This window comes from Myotis yumanensis, unplaced genomic scaffold, assembly GCF_028538775.1.
Source record: "Myotis yumanensis isolate MYYU_CA2020_CCGP unplaced genomic scaffold, mMyoYum1.0.hap1 SCAF_5, whole genome shotgun sequence".
Lineage (NCBI taxonomy): Eukaryota > Metazoa > Chordata > Mammalia > Chiroptera > Vespertilionidae > Myotis > Myotis yumanensis.
The window spans coordinates 105497457-105514047 of NW_027223756.1; the positions used below are offsets into that span (position 1 = coordinate 105497457).

Below are 16591 nucleotides of genomic sequence, written 5' to 3' on the forward strand. Positions count from 1 at the left end.
TAAACTGCTCAATGCACGTCTACGTTGCGGGTGTTTAATGGAGGCACTGACTGTAGAGCCCCAGCTCCACATTTCCTTTCACCCTCCGTGACCTCGAATCCACGGATCTTACATTTCCACGTCCCCTGCTCCTCTCAGGAGTTACCACCCTCCTCACTGGGTTAGATTCCATGGCAGCTCCACGGACCTCGTCCCTTCCCACAGCCCTTTCCCTGCTCACTCTGCTCACTCTCCTCACAAGCCCCAGCCTTCGTTCATTCCACCGCTTCGCCGCCTGCACCCCTGCACCTGTGCAGCTGGGCTGGGTGTGCACACAAGGCACAGTCCTGCTCCTTTTCAAACAGAAATGAATTCAAATTCATGACAAGACCCCACGCAGGCCCTGGCGTGGCCCAGGGGCCCTACTGCCCTTCAATGCACTCACACGCTCTCCTAACGCCACCCCCTCCTCTCTTCTCGGCATCCAGCACTCCCTCCCTCCCTCCCTTTGTCGATGAACTTGCTTTCTATTGCTCAGGCAGGGAGGGCTGGATTAATGGATGAGAAGACAAAAAAAGGTCCCAGAACACAGCCTCCCGGCCAGCATCTGGGCCCTCGACTGCTGCTTCGCAGGTGAAATGCTCACGGCCCCAGGCCACTCCCACTGTGCGCCCCAGACCCACCTCCCCAGCCCAGCAGGTCTCCCCGACCCACCTCCACTGGGTCTCTCCCATCAGTGCACAGATGTGCCTCATGGTCTCCGCTCATAAACAATCCATTCTTGATCCCACACCCTCCTCTGGAGACTGCCCCATCTCCAGTTCTCCCCTCCCCCCATTCTCTCTGGGGCTCCTCCCCACAGAGCTGTGGGACATGGAACCTCAGGTCCCACCTTGTCACTCCTCTACTCAACTCCCCAGCGGCTGCCACGCTCACTCCTAAAACCCTACAGACCCTAAAAACCGCACAAGGACCAAAGGCCTCAGTAGCCGTTTCCTTTCTCGCGTCACTTCCTACCTGCTCACTGCACTCCAGCCACCCTGGCCGCATTCGCTCCTTGAACGTGGCCAGTATAGGAGTTACGGATGCGGGTAACAAGTCACAGAATTCACCGGCTTTAACAATACTTCTCACTCTCTCCGCGGGTCCCAGAGCCGGCGGCTGAGCAGCCTCTCGGGTGCAGGTCTCCCCCGGCTGCCACCCACGGGGGCCCTGGTCTCTGGGCCCCCAGCCCAAGCTCACTTCCTGGGTGCTGCCAGGATTCAGTTCCTCGTGGGCTGCTGGTCTGGCGGCCTCGGCTCCTCCCCGGATGTAGGGAGAGGCCTCCCCAATAGAGCAACTGGCTTCATCAGAGCCATTCAAAGAGGGAGACGAAGAATGGCCGCAGACACAAGTCAGAGTCCTTCGCAATGGTCCCTCAGAGTGACGGCTCATCATTCGGCCCCTGGAGGGAAGGGGGAAGGGAGGGGACAGGGGGTGGGACCACCGAGAGCCTTGAGAGCAGCAGGTGCGGCCCCTCGGGATACCTGGCTGCTCAGAATATTCTCCCTCCAGGTATCCTCGTTTCTCCCTCACCTTCTCCAAACTGTGACCTAATGGCAGCTTCTCGTGGCCCGGAACATTACTAAAATCTCAACCCCTACCCCCCAATACTTCTCCTCCCCCTCCTCGCTCTGTTCCTCTGTGGCCCTGGGTGGCTGCACCATGTCGCTGACAACTTCCTGGGCTGGGCCTCCGTTCCCAACCCCTTCCCTGGACAGGGGCAGGCTAGCGTGGGCCAGAGACGTTCTGCATGAGACAATCGAGGAAGCCAGCGGGGGGTGGGGGTGGGGGGCTCTGAGAGGGTGTGAGGCGCACCTGCAGGCCAGACGCCTGTCCCTTCTGTGCCTGCCCGGCCGGCCGGTGTGGGGTCCCAGCCAGGTCTGCACCTGCTTCAGCTGCTGCCTCTCCCCCGCCCACTTCAGGGCCTCCTGGTCTGACAGGGGACCAGCTCCTCCAGGTGTCTCCTCTGTTGTCCGGTGGGGCCTGGGGCCCAGGGAGAGATGAGAGCAGGTGCCAGGCGCCTCAGGATTCGGGTCAGGCACAGCCGACCTTATCACAGATCTCCTCTCCCAGGGGTTCTCCTCTCGCGGGACTCCCGGTCCTGGTTCCATCTACTCCCGCCACTAAAAGACAAGCTCTGGCAGACAATGTGGCTGTTCTGTGCACTGCTCTCGCCCTCGCTCCCGGAACAGGGCCTGTGTATAGCAGGAACGCATTAATCATTTATGGATGAGCCATTTTTTAAAACACAAGGCACGAGTGAGAAAAAGCCCTCAGGCCACTTCCTGACTGCTTCCTCCTGAGAGATGTGCAGTTAATTCTGTTCCTCTGATAATCACCAGCGTCTCTATCCAAAAACACGAAAGGCCAGGGTGGGGAGGAGCAGGGTGGCTGAAGAGCACGCATTCTGCACCGAGCTGCTCCAGTCCCGTGTCAAATGCAGGGCTGAAACCCTGCCCCGTCTCACTGTAACAGGTCTACAGCTTGCCTTGCGCGCTACATGTAAAATCCTTGAGCCAACCTTTATTTACAGTCAATTGTTTATCCTCCTGTTTATTATGCCACATTCTCTCTCCTGAGTATCCCAAGTCTCAATGACGAGGCTTCACAGTGGGAAAATCCATTAGCTTTGTTCCCCAAACCCCACAAATTTATTGCTAGCTAAGCCACAAATTTCACTAACCGTAGACAGGAACGGTCCCTGAAGCATTGCTTAAAGTGAAACTAGACTAGACTGCAAAGTTATGAATGCTTTTTTATTAGCTTTATTTTCACAAGTTTTACATTTACAGAAAAGTTGAAAAGCAAGCCCACAGATGGAGACAGATCAGGGGTGGCGGGTGGGGGTGCGGGAGCCAAAAGGTACAAACTTCCGAGACCCTTGTAATTAACTAGTTATTAATGACAGGAAAGGCGCAAAGGGAAGGCCGAAGACGTGCTTCCCCGTCACACGTCCGGTTCAAAAACCAGTCGGTCCAGGCTGAGATGTACGCATGGCGACTAGTTAATGCTACTGCATTCTGCGTATTTCAAAGTTGCTGAGAGTAGGTTTTAAAAGTCCTCTTAAAAGAAAAATATTACAACTACGTGTGGGGCTGAGTTTAACTAGATTTGGTGTGATCATCTCACAACATATAAGATATCCATCACTATGTCTACACCTAAAACTAACAGAATGTCCCGTGTCAAGTCTATCTCAACTGTTAGAAAGGAAGAAAACAGATGGGAAAAAGGGCACACGGAGTATGGAGGCCGTCTCGCTCTCTCGTGGTCGGTGTTTCAGCTCCTTAGCCCAGTGGATACGTCCATGAAAACACCTCCGGCCCTGTGTATGGCTTAGTGTGCTGATAGGGCCTTGGCTGCCTTTTCCTCCCCGACCCCCTAATCCATTTGTGGGAGCCCTGACCCCAGAGTCTCAGGTCATGACTAACTTGGAGAGGAGGGCTTTAGGGATTAAGGTTGAAGGAGGTCATTGGGATGGACCTAATGCCATATGGGTGTGGCCTTTACAGCACAGGGAACCCGGGTGCAGGGAGCCCAGGTGGACGGAGCCCGGTGCAGGGAGCACGGGTACAGGGAGCCCAGGTGGAGGGAGCCCAGGTGGAGGGAGCCCGGGTGCAGGGAGCCCGGTGCAGGGAGCCCGGGTGCAGGGAGCCTTAGTGCAGGGAGCCCGGTGCAGGGAGCCCAGGTGCAGGGAGCCCGGTGCAGGGAGCCCGGGTGCAGGGAGCCCGGTGCAGGGAGCCCGGGTGCAGGGAGCCTTAGTGCAGGGAGTCCGGTGCAGGGAGCCCGGGTGCAGGGAGCCTTAGTGCAGGGAGTCCGGTGCAGGGAGCCCGGTGCAGGGAGCCCGGGTGCAGGGAGCCTTAGTGCAGGGAGTCCGGTGCAGGGAGCCCAGGTGCAGGGAGCCCGGTGCAGGGAGCCCGGGTGCAGGGAGCCTTAGTGCAGGGAGTCCGGTGCAGGGAGCCCAGGTGCAGGGAGCCCGGTGCAGGGAGCACGGGTACAGGGAGCCCGGGTGCAGGGAGCCCAGGTGGAGGGAGCCCGGGTGCAGGGAGCACAGGTGCAGGGAGCCCGGTGCAGGGAGCCCAGGTGCAGGGAGCCCGGTGCAGGGAGCCCGGTGCAGGGAGCCTTAGTGCAGGGAGCCCGGTGCAGGGAAGACGCGTGGAGACGCAGGGAGGGGCGCCATCTGCCGGCCGGAGAGAGGAAAGGGCGCCGGGGACACCATGACGTCAGACCCCGGAGGCCCGACAGGGGAAGAGGCATTCCCGCTCAAGCCCCGGTCCCGGGCAGTTCAGAAGGCCCGGCTAGAGACTGTAGATAAAGCCCCGCTCGCCGGCGGCCCAGGTCAGGGCCGGGCCTCTGCGCTCACACCTGACGGGGCAGGGGGACCCGGGGAGCGCTTGGTGCTCCAAAGGGCCCGCACTTTCCGGAAACGGGTCCGCCGAGGCCCGGCGCACGGCAGCAGGGCTGCCACGAGAGGGTGCAGGGCGGCAGGAAGCGCACGTGCCCGGCGCCCGGCCTGTCCCTGCGCGCCCGCAGCCCCGCGTCGCGGGCGGCGGCCCGGAGGTGCACCTGCACCGCCAGCGCCGGGCGGCGGGGAGGGGGCCGCGGGGTGGGACACTGACGCCCGGGGACGCACCTGCGGGGCCTCCAGAGCGTCGCCTGACCCCGCCCCCCTACCCTGGTGACGTCAGGCCGAGCCGCCAGCAAACCCTAGAGCCCGGCCCCGCCCCCGACCGCCGCGCCATTCTGTGGCCTAACCCACCCGAAGGTGAACTCGCGGGGACTCGTCAACCGGCCACTTCGACGGTAACTACCCGGAAAAGGCTGGACTCAATCTCTCCACCCGTCAGCCGAGCGCCCTCCCGCGTCGGGATCTCCAGTTCTCGCGAGAACTTTTTGGCTGCCCCTGTCTGCGCATGCGTCCGACTCGGAAGCCTCGGGAGCTGCCCCGCTGCCAGGGGCGTGGGAGGAGCTGGGGCGGGGCCTGCGCGCTCGCTCCCTCCCAGCCCCGCCCCTCGCGGCGCGCCCCGGAAGGGCGTCATCCGCCGTATAAGAGCGCGTGCGCAGGAGCGTGCGGCCTTTCCCCGCTGGGCCGCGCTGCGTGTGGGTCTGTGAGCGGTCGTGGTTGGTGCGGGGCCGCGTTCTGTGCGCTAAAGCGATGATTGGGACGGAGCCCTCGGGCCTCGACAACATGCAGCCCACGCGAGGGCCTTGCGGCGGCAGGTCGAGGTCGGGGTCGGCAGCCCGCGGGCTGGGAGGCCGGGGCTGACTCGGGGCGCCTTAGGCCGCGCGGCCTCCACGTGCAGCTCTAGGTGCCGAGTCCCAGGCGGCGCGCATGCGCCCCGGCGAGTCCCGGACGGTCGGGTCCACGCGGCGCCCAGTGGCCGAGCGGGACGCCTGCAGCCGGCGGGTGAGTAGCGTCGCTCGCGGCCGTGTCGCGGGCGGGCGGGGTCTCCATGTGTCTTTGGGACCTGTCTCTGTGGCAGTCTCCCTTCCTAGCCATGGAAGAGCATCCTCTTGTTTATTGGCAAAGCTGTCACCATTTAATTGGTATCAGATTCTGACTTGCACAAGTGACATTCCTCACGTCTGCAGCCCTGGGGGTGCGGGGTGACTGCGCCGAGATGTATTTTTCAAATGTTTCTGCGAGGTTGGACTAATGGCTGCAATGGGTGATGGGAAGCATACGGGCCGGTACGTTCCTTTCCGTCCGTATTTCAGAGCTGGTCTTACTGCGAAGGACCCGGGAGGCCGGAACTGGCCGTCCTGCCGGCGGTCTGTAACTCGGGAGGGTAATGAGCCGGGGGTAACCGAGCGCCCTGCTGCGGCCTCCGCCCTGTGAGTTAGGGCGCAGACGGGAATGTTGTAAAGCTGTTCTTCCCTTCCAGGGACGAGAAGGCCCTGCCGCGGGTGAGTCTCCGGGAGCCTCCTGCATGCCCAGGACAACGGGATTTCGAGTCGGCAGCTCCGGGATGGCTGGGAAATGATGCAATGGGAACAAAACGATGTTCTGGGAACTACAGGAAGTATATTCAGTTATGCCTGGATGTTGGCAGATGAGTGCGTGCTTGTTAGGATTAAATAAAGTGCTGGTTCCTCTGGCTGTTCCGTGTGCCCTGGCTGATCACTGGGTGGGAAGGTGCTTACAGGTGCAGGTGCTCTGTCGGGGGAGCATTCGGGGAAGTGGATACAGGAGAACCAGGTCACCCCTGAGAGGTTAAAGTCCGTGGTGTGCGGGCAAGTGAGACAGCCATCTCCAGCAGTGATTAAAGAACATCGACTTTATTTAAGGAGAACGGGGATATTCCAAGGGAAGGGGTACACTGAGAAAGGGGGCCTTGGAGACAGGTTCGGGGGTTAGCCCAGGACGAGCTGCTGCTGCCCATGGCTCCCCTGGGTGGAGTCTCCTGGAACCCTTAGAGGTGGGGGGGGGGGGGGTGGCACAGTGCTCCTTGGGGGAGTGTTTGCTGGTCCTTTGTCCTGAGCTATTTAGCTCTTATAGGTGGAAATCTTAGGTGAGGGTATTAATAGAATATTCCTCAGCTTTCTAGGTGTGATCACTGATGGGTAGGTGCCAGGGCAGGGGGTCCCGAGGCAGCCGTGTACCACTTGTCAGGTTTTGCTTTTCTGGGCCTAGAGCTGAAACAACAGGCCTGGGTGTTATCTTTAGGGAGAAAAAGGTCAGGGTCCAAACGGCATGACCAGTGATACACTAGGGGAGGGGAGGTTACCCTGGGGGCGAGGTGCTGTTTTCCCAGGGTTTTTTGTAATATATTTTCATTGATTGGCTGCCTCCTGCACCAGGGATTCGGGGAACTGGCCCACAACCCTGGCACGTGCCCTGGTGGAATTGAACCATGACCTCCTGGTTCATAGGACTAGGCTGAGCCACTGAGCACGCTGGCCAGGCATCTGGAGCTCTGTGCCCTGGTGAGTCTCCGGCCCGTCGTCCGTGCTGTTCATGTCTAACCGCCTCTAGGGGAGAGGAGTCACCCACACAAATTCGACAACTGCACAAGGTGAAAGGCTGCACTTTATTTACACGTTTGTATCGTAACAAGTCACAGTCAACAAATTAGAAAAGTATATTTTGAACCAGAAGTTTGAGTTGGAGGTTGAAGGGAACTTTATGCCACTTTTAAATAAAAGTTCCCTTTAACACCTAAAAGCTCAGGCTTTTGATAATGTTGCTCTACTTGATACAGCATTGCAGCTCTACAATAAAGCAAAGCACCGTTAGGTTAGCACCAGTTTTACTAAAGCTCAGGATTTACAAAAGGACACAATCTGGCACAGAAGGAAGGGAGAAAGAAGTCCCTCTTTAGAAGGATCACTTAACCCAGCAGTTCTCAACCTGGGGGTTGAACGACCCTTTCACAGGGGTCACCTAAGACCATCGGAAAACATAATTACATATTTTTGTGATTAATCGCTATGTGTAACAATGAAGTTGGGGGTCACCGCAACATGAATGTATTAAAGGGTCGTGGCATTAGGAAGGTTGAGAACCACTGCCTTAACCATTCTGAAGCCTAAAGTTGGCAGTGACCTCTGCCCGTTTCTATGATTCTACTGGGATAGAGGAGAACTAGACAACAACCCGGGGTTTGGGGAGGACTCGCCTGTTGGAAGGACTCTGGAGTATCCTGGGGGCATGCCTTCCATCCTTGGGCAGAGACCGCACTGCCACCAGGAATGTCCTGAAAGGTTACAGGGGCAGCTAGTCCTTAGCACTTTGGGGAATGAGCCCGAGGGAACTCCCCTTTGGGCAGGAGAACATGGGGGCACAATGCCACTGTCAGCTTTGGATTCCAGGCCCACCAGCTGTCTCACTAGCCAGGCCTGTTTTCTGACAAGCTTTTTGTAAGCAATGCCGTGCCCTGGCACACGCACCGGCAGCCTACACGGTGCCCAGGCACACACCCGTGAGTGTGTTACACCGGATAAACAGGGAGAGCATTGTTAGTGTTTATTAAACAGGACCGTCAGGCTATCTACAGGTAAAGCGGCAGATGACCCTCAGGTCATGGTGCAGGAAACAGTGCTAAGGAAGAAACGTTTACCAGTTATCATGTGACATGGTTAAAAGTAACCAGAGTAGATACGCTAACAAATCAGGTGGGTAAATTAGGTTGTGCATCCAACAACTTGAAGACATTCTTTACTGTGTTAGGGGGAATTCTTCCACATTTTCCTAGCTACATACAAGGTGGCTAGAACACTAGTGATTGCCGTGTGCCTGGTGCAGAGGCCTCGTTCATGCATGTGCCGTGACAGCCTATCCAGTAGGTCCCTTCCCTCGGCCCTTATCTCACCTGACGAAGGCCACAGAGATCACACGCGTGAAGCTTTGTCAGCCTTTAGCTTAAACGTGTGTAAACAGGAAACAAGGGCACTGTAACTCTGAGTGAGGTCATGAGTATTTTTCCCGTCAAACATGGGCACTTAATGTGAACCCATATGTCACTGATTCAGTTATAAGTTCTCCAAATAAAGGTAAAAACAGCGTTATTGCACCATCAGTATATACAGTAATACCCAGAGGATTCTGAGAAATAGAGTTAAATAAGGTTCAAATGAGAATAAAGTTAGTCCCCAGTGGGACTAGCTTGGGAGGCGTCGATGCTAATTCAGGATAATCAGTACCACATCGAGGTTCTACAGAAACGGTCACGCCACAAGCTCTCCCAGGCAGCGGAGGGGACACCGTCCTACCAACAGCACACCCGGGGCCTCGGGCCCCATTGGCGGGCCTCTGGCTGAGGACCAACGCTGAGGTTGAAAGTTGCCAACACATTTTTTAAGTATTTCCTTGAGGGTTCCACCAATTACAGTTTGGTGACACTTTTTATCCAAGGAACAAAGGCTGAAACTTTGGTATAAACGCCGGGCGAACCCTTGGCTCCACAGCCATAGCCCCAGGAGGTCACCCCGTACACGGCCCAGCCGGCTCCCGGCCGCTCGCACACGAGGGGCCCGCCGCTGTCCCCCTGGCAGCTGTCCACGCGGCTGTGTCCGTGGAGGCTCCCGGCGCAGAGCATCCTTCCCGTGAAGCGGCCCTGGTAGCGCTCCTCGCACCGCCTCCGGGGCAGCAAGGGCACGGCGGCCTGCTGCAGCGTCCTGGCGTAGGCTCGCCCTGCAAACCAGACACCGGTTAGCTTCCAGCTACCGTCCTGCGGAAGGAGCTGCCCTGGGCAGTTTCAGGAACATGAACATCTTTCAAATAAAAGCGCTCCTGTGACATGAGTGCAGTTTAAACGCACACAGGCCACCGCCTGCCTTTGTCATGCTGCCACTCGGCACCTTACCCTCCGCTAACCCGCTTCTCAGCACCGAGTCCGGAAGACGAACTAGCAGCACTGTGGACTCGTACAGACAGAGCCCCCGAGAGCAGGTGCACAGGCCTCGGCGCCTGAACTGCGCATAGAAGGTTGCCGGGAGCCGGTCCATCCTTGCTGTTTCAAGGGACCTGGCATATGTGGCATACTGTTCTTAATATGTTTGCTCCCTTTAGCGCCATGTGTTTTAACCAAGGTCACCTCTCCGAGAATGGTTGTTTCCCCAGGTGGGGATCTTTCCCTGAGGTTAGGGAGGGGATACAACCCCTTAATTAAGTGCCAGGCGGGTAGTTAAGCTACATAATCTTTACTCCCTGGAATGGAGATAAGAAACGCCCTAACCTTTGTAATAGAAATTGACAGGATTAAAATCGGCTGGTATAAATACGGATGTAACAAGACAATAAACATCAGCTCCTCATCAGATCCTCATCAGCTCCTCGTCAGCTCCTCATCAGATCCAAACCAGAACCTAGCCAGAGAACATGGCAAAAGATCCTGGACAGAACCTGGCTACAGAACTTCACTGGAGAACCTAGACAGAACATGGCAAAAGAACCTGGATAGAACCTGGCGACCGAACCTGGCTGGAGAACCTGGCTAGAGAACCTGACTACAGAACCTAGAGACAGAACCTAGCGAGAGAACATGGCACCAGAACTTGGTTGGAGATCCTGACCAGAACTTGGTTGGAGTTCCTAACCAGAACTTCGCTGGAGATCCTGGAGGGAGAACCTCGCTATGCTGATGAACTGAAACCAGTTTCCATGTCATTCATTCTTCGCCGACTCCGTCCACACCTTTGGGGATCCCTGGACCCGTTGGGGTTGGACCCCAGCAATAATTCCCCCTTTTTTATTTTTTAAATGATAGCGCATGTAAATTAGCGGCCACCTCTCGGATTGGGTTGTTTAAGACTCAGAAGAAGACTGGCAAGCAATGACAGTGAGCATAGCTATAAACATAGTGGATGGAGCGCACATGGAGCCTTGTTCCTGTAGAAGGTTGCTGGCCTCTTTAGTCAAGGGATTTCAGCTGTCCTCAAGTTGGTGGTTTGGTTGTCCTTGTTGATCCGGCTAGTGGGCAGCCATTGGCGATGGGCTTCCCGAAGCGTCAGTGAGTTGAAAGGCTACATCAAAGGGTCCATCAGGGCCGTGCTTGATGGTGGTGTCGGTGTCCGGGGAGGAGTCAGCTGTGCTCTCTGGGTCGGACAATATGGATGATACCGGGGAGGAGGAGGATGAGGAGGAGACGGAGGGTTGTGTGACATAAGGTCGGATTAGACGGTCTGGAATCCACACAGGTGATTCTGCATCCTGTGGAAACATACAAGCATCTCCTCTCCCCCAGGTTAAAAGTACATCAGGCCCCTTTCAGGCTCCAGTAAGTAAGTGTTTCTATTTGACGAAATAAGTGAGTTTCTGCTAAATGAAAGTTTCTTTTGCTGATTTACTCAGAGTTCTCGGACTTGGCTGAGAGAGTAGCTTCCACTTCTTGATTTTCTACCATCTGTTGGGCCTCAGTTGTTAACTTCTTCAGCTGACCCCATGTTGGCACCTCAGTCCCTTGCATAGCCTTTCTTTTCTTCTTTTTTCCACTTTTCTGTCATCGGGGCAACTCTAAGTCTTTGGAACGATGGGACAAGGAGTTTCTCTGGGTCCATTGTGGTGATGCACGTAATGCATTTACTCAATCCAAAGCAGGCATTAAAAGGAAAAACCCCAAATGCTCTCTTGTATCCATTTTAAGAGTAGAATTGGCGCTTTCCGCTATTACCTGAGTCCTGATCTATCACCCCAGGGAGAGATTTCCAATCCTGCACTTTTCCGGGGTGGAAAGGCTGCAGTGGGGTTTAGGATAAGGTTCTTGAGCCTACCTTCTCCCATGCCTCTACATTTACCTTTCCGGCACCTTTCCTTCCTCAGAAAAGCATGGACATACTTCTTGTATAAAACATTCCGTCTGACTGGGAGTAAACTTAACTCCTCTGCTAGCAAGCAAATGTGTTAAAAGATCGATACAGAGTCTTTTTTTCTTTAGACTCAGTATGGCACATCTTCTTAATCTAAAGATCAATACAGAGTCTTCTTTCTTTGGACTCAGTATGGCACATCTTCTCAATCTAAGTTCTGTACTATCCACCTTCTTACCCTACTTATCCTCTATAGGGGGGTCTGTAGCACCCTGGTGGAGTCCTATCTGTCCCGAGTGGGGGGGTTCTCAATGGGGGTGGGGGCTTACCTAGGGGAATCCTGTTCCAGGGGTTCCCAAAGGTGTGGACAGAGTCAGCGAAGACTATCCACCCTCTTTCTATGGTGGAGTCCTATCCGTCCCGAGTGTGGGGGGGCTTACCTAGGGGTCCCTGTTCGGGCGCCAATTGTTGGGGTCCAACCCCAACGAGTCCAGGGATCCCCAAAGGTGTGGACGGAGTCGGCGAAGAATGAATGACATGGAAACTGGTTTCAGTTCATCAGCATAGCGAGGTTCTCCCTCCAGGATCTCCAGCGAAGTTCTGGTTAGGAACTCCAACCAAGTTCTGGTGCCATGTTCTCTCGCTAGGTTCTCCAGGTTCTCCAGCCAGGTTCAGTCACCAGGTTCTTTAGCCAGGTTCTATCCAGGTTCTTTTGCCATGTTCTGTCTAGGTTCTCCAGTGAAGTTCTGTAGCCAGGTTCTGTCCAGGATCTTTTGCCATGTTCTCTGGCTAGGTTCTGGTTAGGATCTGATGAGGAGCTGACGAGGAGCTGACGAGGAGCTGACGAGGAGCTGACGAGGAGCTGACGAGGAGCTGATGAGGAGCTGATGTTTATTGTCTTGTTACATCCGTATTTATACCAGCCGATTTTAATCCTGTCAATTTCTATTACAAAGGTTAGGGCGTTTCTTATCTCCATTCCAGGGAGTAAAGATTATGTAGCTTAACTACCCGCCTGGCACTTAATTAAGGGGTTGTATCCCCTCCCTAACCTCAGGGAAAGATCCCCACCTGGGGAAACAACCATTCTCGGAGAGGTGACCTTGGTTAAAACACATGGCGCTAAAGGGAGCAAACATATTAAGAACAGTATGCCATATATGCCAGGTCCCTTGAAACAGCAAGGATGGACCGGCTCCCGGCAGAAGGTGAGGGCCGCCGGGCTGGTTTGGGTGAGCACATCCGCTCTAAGGCCCATCTGCTGCACTGACGTGAGGATGGTTACAAGCGACAATGACCCGTCAGCACGGGAGGGGACAGTAACTCCTACACAGAAGCCGTATCCCATGTATGACGGGCTTTAGTTCCACACCCAGGATGGGAACCCAAGTTCATGACCTCACCCAGCAGGACTTCCTAACAACTTGCCCGAATCCGCTAAGATTCTACAACGGACCGCAGGAGCAGCCACGGCCCGGTGACCTGGCCCACCGCCCGGCCTGTCGTTCCCGTTACCTGTGTCTCCCCAGCCGGTGATGTGGCAGCCGGCGGCTGTCCGCTGTGGCCTCTCTCTCCAGAGCGGCAGGCAGGCGGGCAGCACGTGGCTGCTGAGCCTGGCGCACTGCCCGTCCGGCCCCTGCAGCCTGACCAGGGCGATGTCGTGGTCACTGCTGTCCGGCCGGTACGCCCCGTGGATGACAATCTGTTGGACTCCGATTTCTTCTTCAAACTCCTCGGGCACCAGCGTGTGGTAATCTCCGACCCGGACAGCGTAGCTCCGCGAGCTGTTCCCGTACCTGAGAGGCGGGCGCTAGTCAGCGCGTCAGATGCTGAAAGGCGTCCTCGCCCGAGTGACGGCCCCTAGAGCTACTGCAAGCCCGTGTCCCACGTCGCCCGCCCCCTAAAGTCCCCCCTTTCCTTCCATTGCTCTGCCCCCACCGCTGTGGGACTCGAAAGCCATCCTCCCACCCCACGGGACCTCAGTCCCTTGACCCCGACCTCCCTCTCCCCGGGCTGCATCCCATAATCCCTCCGTCCTTTTATCCACCAAACTCCGGCTCGGGCTCCATGGGCACCACGTGCTAGGCTGCGGAAGGGGAAATGACATTGAGCAGCTCTCAGCTTCACTTCTTCCCGGAACATGAAAGCGTCCACTGGGTACCAGACCTGTTCTCGGGTGTGGACTTAGAGAAGCTGGCATTCTCAGTGACTGCCTACCTGCACAGCAGACCCTCCCACTCGCTCCCGTCTATTCCTGGGAGCTAGACACTGCCAAACATTCGAACAGGCTATGCAGGGCCCTGACAACCCCGCCGTGTGGAAAGCAATTTAACTGCCCAGCTGAACACTAGGCAACGCTACAGAGACGACGTAGCTGTCAGCCACCTACCACAGACCCATAACACCACTTCCTGTGCCTCCCTGAGGGTCTCCATTGCCAACTTTATTCATCTCCTTCTTTAACACCCAGAGGCCTTTCACATGGTGCACCTACAGAATATCACCTGCTGGGCTCCACTTCAAAATGGAAGCAACATTTAGGGCTATTTCACATCCTGAGACTGTAGAAAGCAATAGTGGACAAGAATCAGATGTTTAGATAATTCTCACTTAGCTCCCACTTTCTGTGTACTGATATTACTATTATAAAGATTCAATATGCCTAATTAATGTACTCGGGTTTTAAAGTAAATACCACAAGTGATTTATTACTTTTCTAACAAGAAAAACTGGGGTTGCACTCTTGAAAGTACTGCTCAAATGTTTCATGTATCTTTGGAATAGAATTTAAAAGCCATCACTGGCCAGTACAGCAGCCAGCAGCCACCTGTGTCTGTTGAGTAGAGTAGCCAGCAGCCACCTGTGTCTGTTGAGTAGAGTAGCCAGCAGCCACATGTGTCTGCAGGAGAACTTGAGATGAGGTTAGCCTGAATGGATACGTGCTAAAAGTATAAAGAAACTCAGGACTTTAAATATCCTATCTAATAAAAGAGAAACATGGTAATTAGCGTACGACCGCTACCCTTCCCATTGGCTAATCAGAGCAATATGCAAATTAACTGCCAGCCAAGATGGCAGTTAACCGCCAACAAAGATGGCGGCTAATTTGCATATGTAGGCACAGTGCTGGGAGGCGAAAGGGAAAGGACAGAAGAAGCCCCCTGCCACTGACGGTGATCGGAAACCCAGGGGGGAGCTAAGAGCCGGGGGAAGGGCAAAGGCGGCCCCCAGGGCCGCCTTTGCCCTGCCCCCCAGCTGTGATCAGAGAACCAGGCGCCTTTGCCGCCTCGGCCAGAGGCGTTAGGCCTGGGCAGGGGCGGAGCCTGCAATCGCCTGGAGCTGGGGGTCCCCGGCCCAGGCCTAATGCCTCAGTCATTAGGCCTGGGCAGGGGCAGAACCAGCCATCGTGGGGAGCAGGGGCGGAGTCAGCGATCCTGGGCAGCTGGGGGTCCCCTGCCCAGGCCTAAGGCCTCGGCCAGAGGCATTAGGCCTGAACGGGGGCGGAGTCAGCAATCATGAGCAGCTGGGGGTCCCCTGCCCACGCCTAAGGCCTTGGCCAGAGGCATTAGGTCTAAGCAGGGGCAGAGCAGGAGATCGCGGGGAGCTGGGGGTCTCCTGCCCAGGTCTAATGCCTCCACCAGAGGCCTTAGGTCTTGGCAGGGGCGGTGCCAGAGATCGTGGGTAGCAGGGGCAGAGCCGGGAATGGTGGGAGCTGGGGATCCCCTGCCCAGGCCTGACACCTCTGCCGGAGGCCTCAGGCCTGGGCAAGGGGCCCATCCGGTGATCGGCGATCGGAGGGTGATGAGGGTCAACTCCTCTGGCCGAGGCATGAGGCCTGGGCGGGGGGCGGAGCCGGTGATTGGGGGGATATGAGGGTCCCCTTGCCCAGGCCTAAAGCCTGGGTCAGGCGTCAGGCTTGGGCAGGGGGTGGAGCAAGCGATCAGAGGGAGATGGGGGTCCCCTGCCCAGGCATGATTCCTGGGCCAGAGGCATCAGGCCTGGGCAGGGGTCAGAGCCAGTGATCGGGGGGAGATGGGGGTCCCCTGTCCAAGCCTAACGCCTCTGGCGGAGGCGTCAGGCCTGGGCAAGGGGCCGATCAGGCAATCGGAGGGTGATGGGGGTCGACGCCTCTGGCTGAGGCATCAGGCCTGGGCGAGGGCGGAGCCGGTGATCGGGGGGAGAGGGGGGTCCCCTGCCCAGGCCTGAATCCTGGGCCAGAGGCATCAGGCCTGGGCCAGGGGCGGAGCCAGCAATCGGAGGGGTCTGGGGGTCCCCTGCCCAGGCCTGACGCCTGGGCCAGAGGCATCAGGCCTGGGTGGGGGGCAGAACCAGTGATCGGGGGGGAAATGAGGGTCCCCTGCCCAGGCCTGACACCTCTGGCAGAGGCATCGGGCCTGGGCAAGGGGCCGATTCTGTGATTGGAGGGTAATGGGGGTCAACGCCTGAGGGCTCCCAGTATGTGAGAGGGGGCAGGCTGGGCTGAGGGACACTCCCCCCCACCCCCACCCAGTGCACGAATTTCGTGCACCAGGCCCCTAGTTTAGTATAAAAAAAGGGCTCTATATATAATGAATGTTTCTATGGATAATAGGAAAATTAAATAACTCAATTTTTATATTATATTTTGCAATGATAATGTTTTGGACATATTGAGTTAAAGTGTATTATTAACATTAATTTCACCTGTTTGGTCTTTTTACCTTTTAATGTGGCTACTAGAAAATAAATGTAACGCTACATGTATGACTTGTATTTGTGGCTCATTATATTCCAAATAGGCAGCACTGGCCTAGAGAAAGAAGTTGGCATAAACGAGGCATCTGTTTATGATATATCTTTACCAGTCTCCTAGGCTGCTTATAACTTAAGCTGGACTTACAAGACATTCCCTTCACATGTCAACACTTTATGTCCTTTAAGATAATTACATCTGCCCCAGCCAGTCCGTGGAAGGCGCTGATGCGTGGCTGCACTAGGCCTTGCATCTGAACTGGCCGCAGAAGCAAGTCCCCCACGATCCAGACGTGGGCCGCAGGAGGACGCCACCGCACGGGGACAGTCCTGACTGAAATGCGCGTGAAGCCCGGGCAACCTCGCGTCTCGCGTCACCTCGTGCCTGGACCACGGCAACAGCCCACCACGCGCCGTCCCTTCGCGCTCTGACCTGAGCATCATCGCAAGCGTAACTTGAAATGCACCCTCCACGCTGCGGCCAGAGCGCCGTTTCCCGCAGACAGAGCAACTGCCCCTCTGACGACCCTTCGCGGGGTCCCCGCGGCCGACCTGCTGCAGGTCAGACCCTTAAATGATCACCCACCGGCCG

The 16591-nt window shown here is 56.3% G+C and overlaps 1 protein-coding gene, 1 long non-coding RNA gene and 1 other non-coding gene across 4 annotated transcripts in view; 2 read left to right on the top strand and 1 right to left on the bottom strand.

Annotated features, from left to right (window-relative positions):
* The first annotated feature begins 5100 nt into the window (after nucleotides 1-5100).
* Nucleotides 5101-6121, top strand: LOC139010025 (uncharacterized). Its single transcript, XR_011471463.1, has 2 exons — nucleotides 5101-5428; nucleotides 5907-6121. It is a non-coding gene; the product is annotated as an uncharacterized lncRNA (long non-coding RNA).
* LOC139011904 (small nucleolar RNA SNORA24) lies at nucleotides 5471-5600 on the top strand. The gene has a single exon (XR_011471715.1). It is a non-coding gene; the product is annotated as a small nucleolar RNA SNORA24 (small nucleolar RNA).
* Nucleotides 6122-7033: 912 nt separating the features above from the next.
* Nucleotides 7034-16591, bottom strand: part of PRSS12 (serine protease 12) — a 68311-nt gene continuing 58753 nt past the window's right edge. For both annotated transcript variants that reach the window (XM_070416891.1, XM_070416890.1), the window contains 2 exons: nucleotides 12784-13064; nucleotides 7034-9154 (listed from right to left, as the gene is read on the bottom strand). In XM_070416891.1, the coding sequence (XP_070272992.1) occupies nucleotides 8847-9154; nucleotides 12784-13064 (589 nt within the window). In that variant the 3' untranslated portion in view covers nucleotides 7034-8846. The remainder of the gene's footprint in view (nucleotides 9155-12783; nucleotides 13065-16591) is intronic.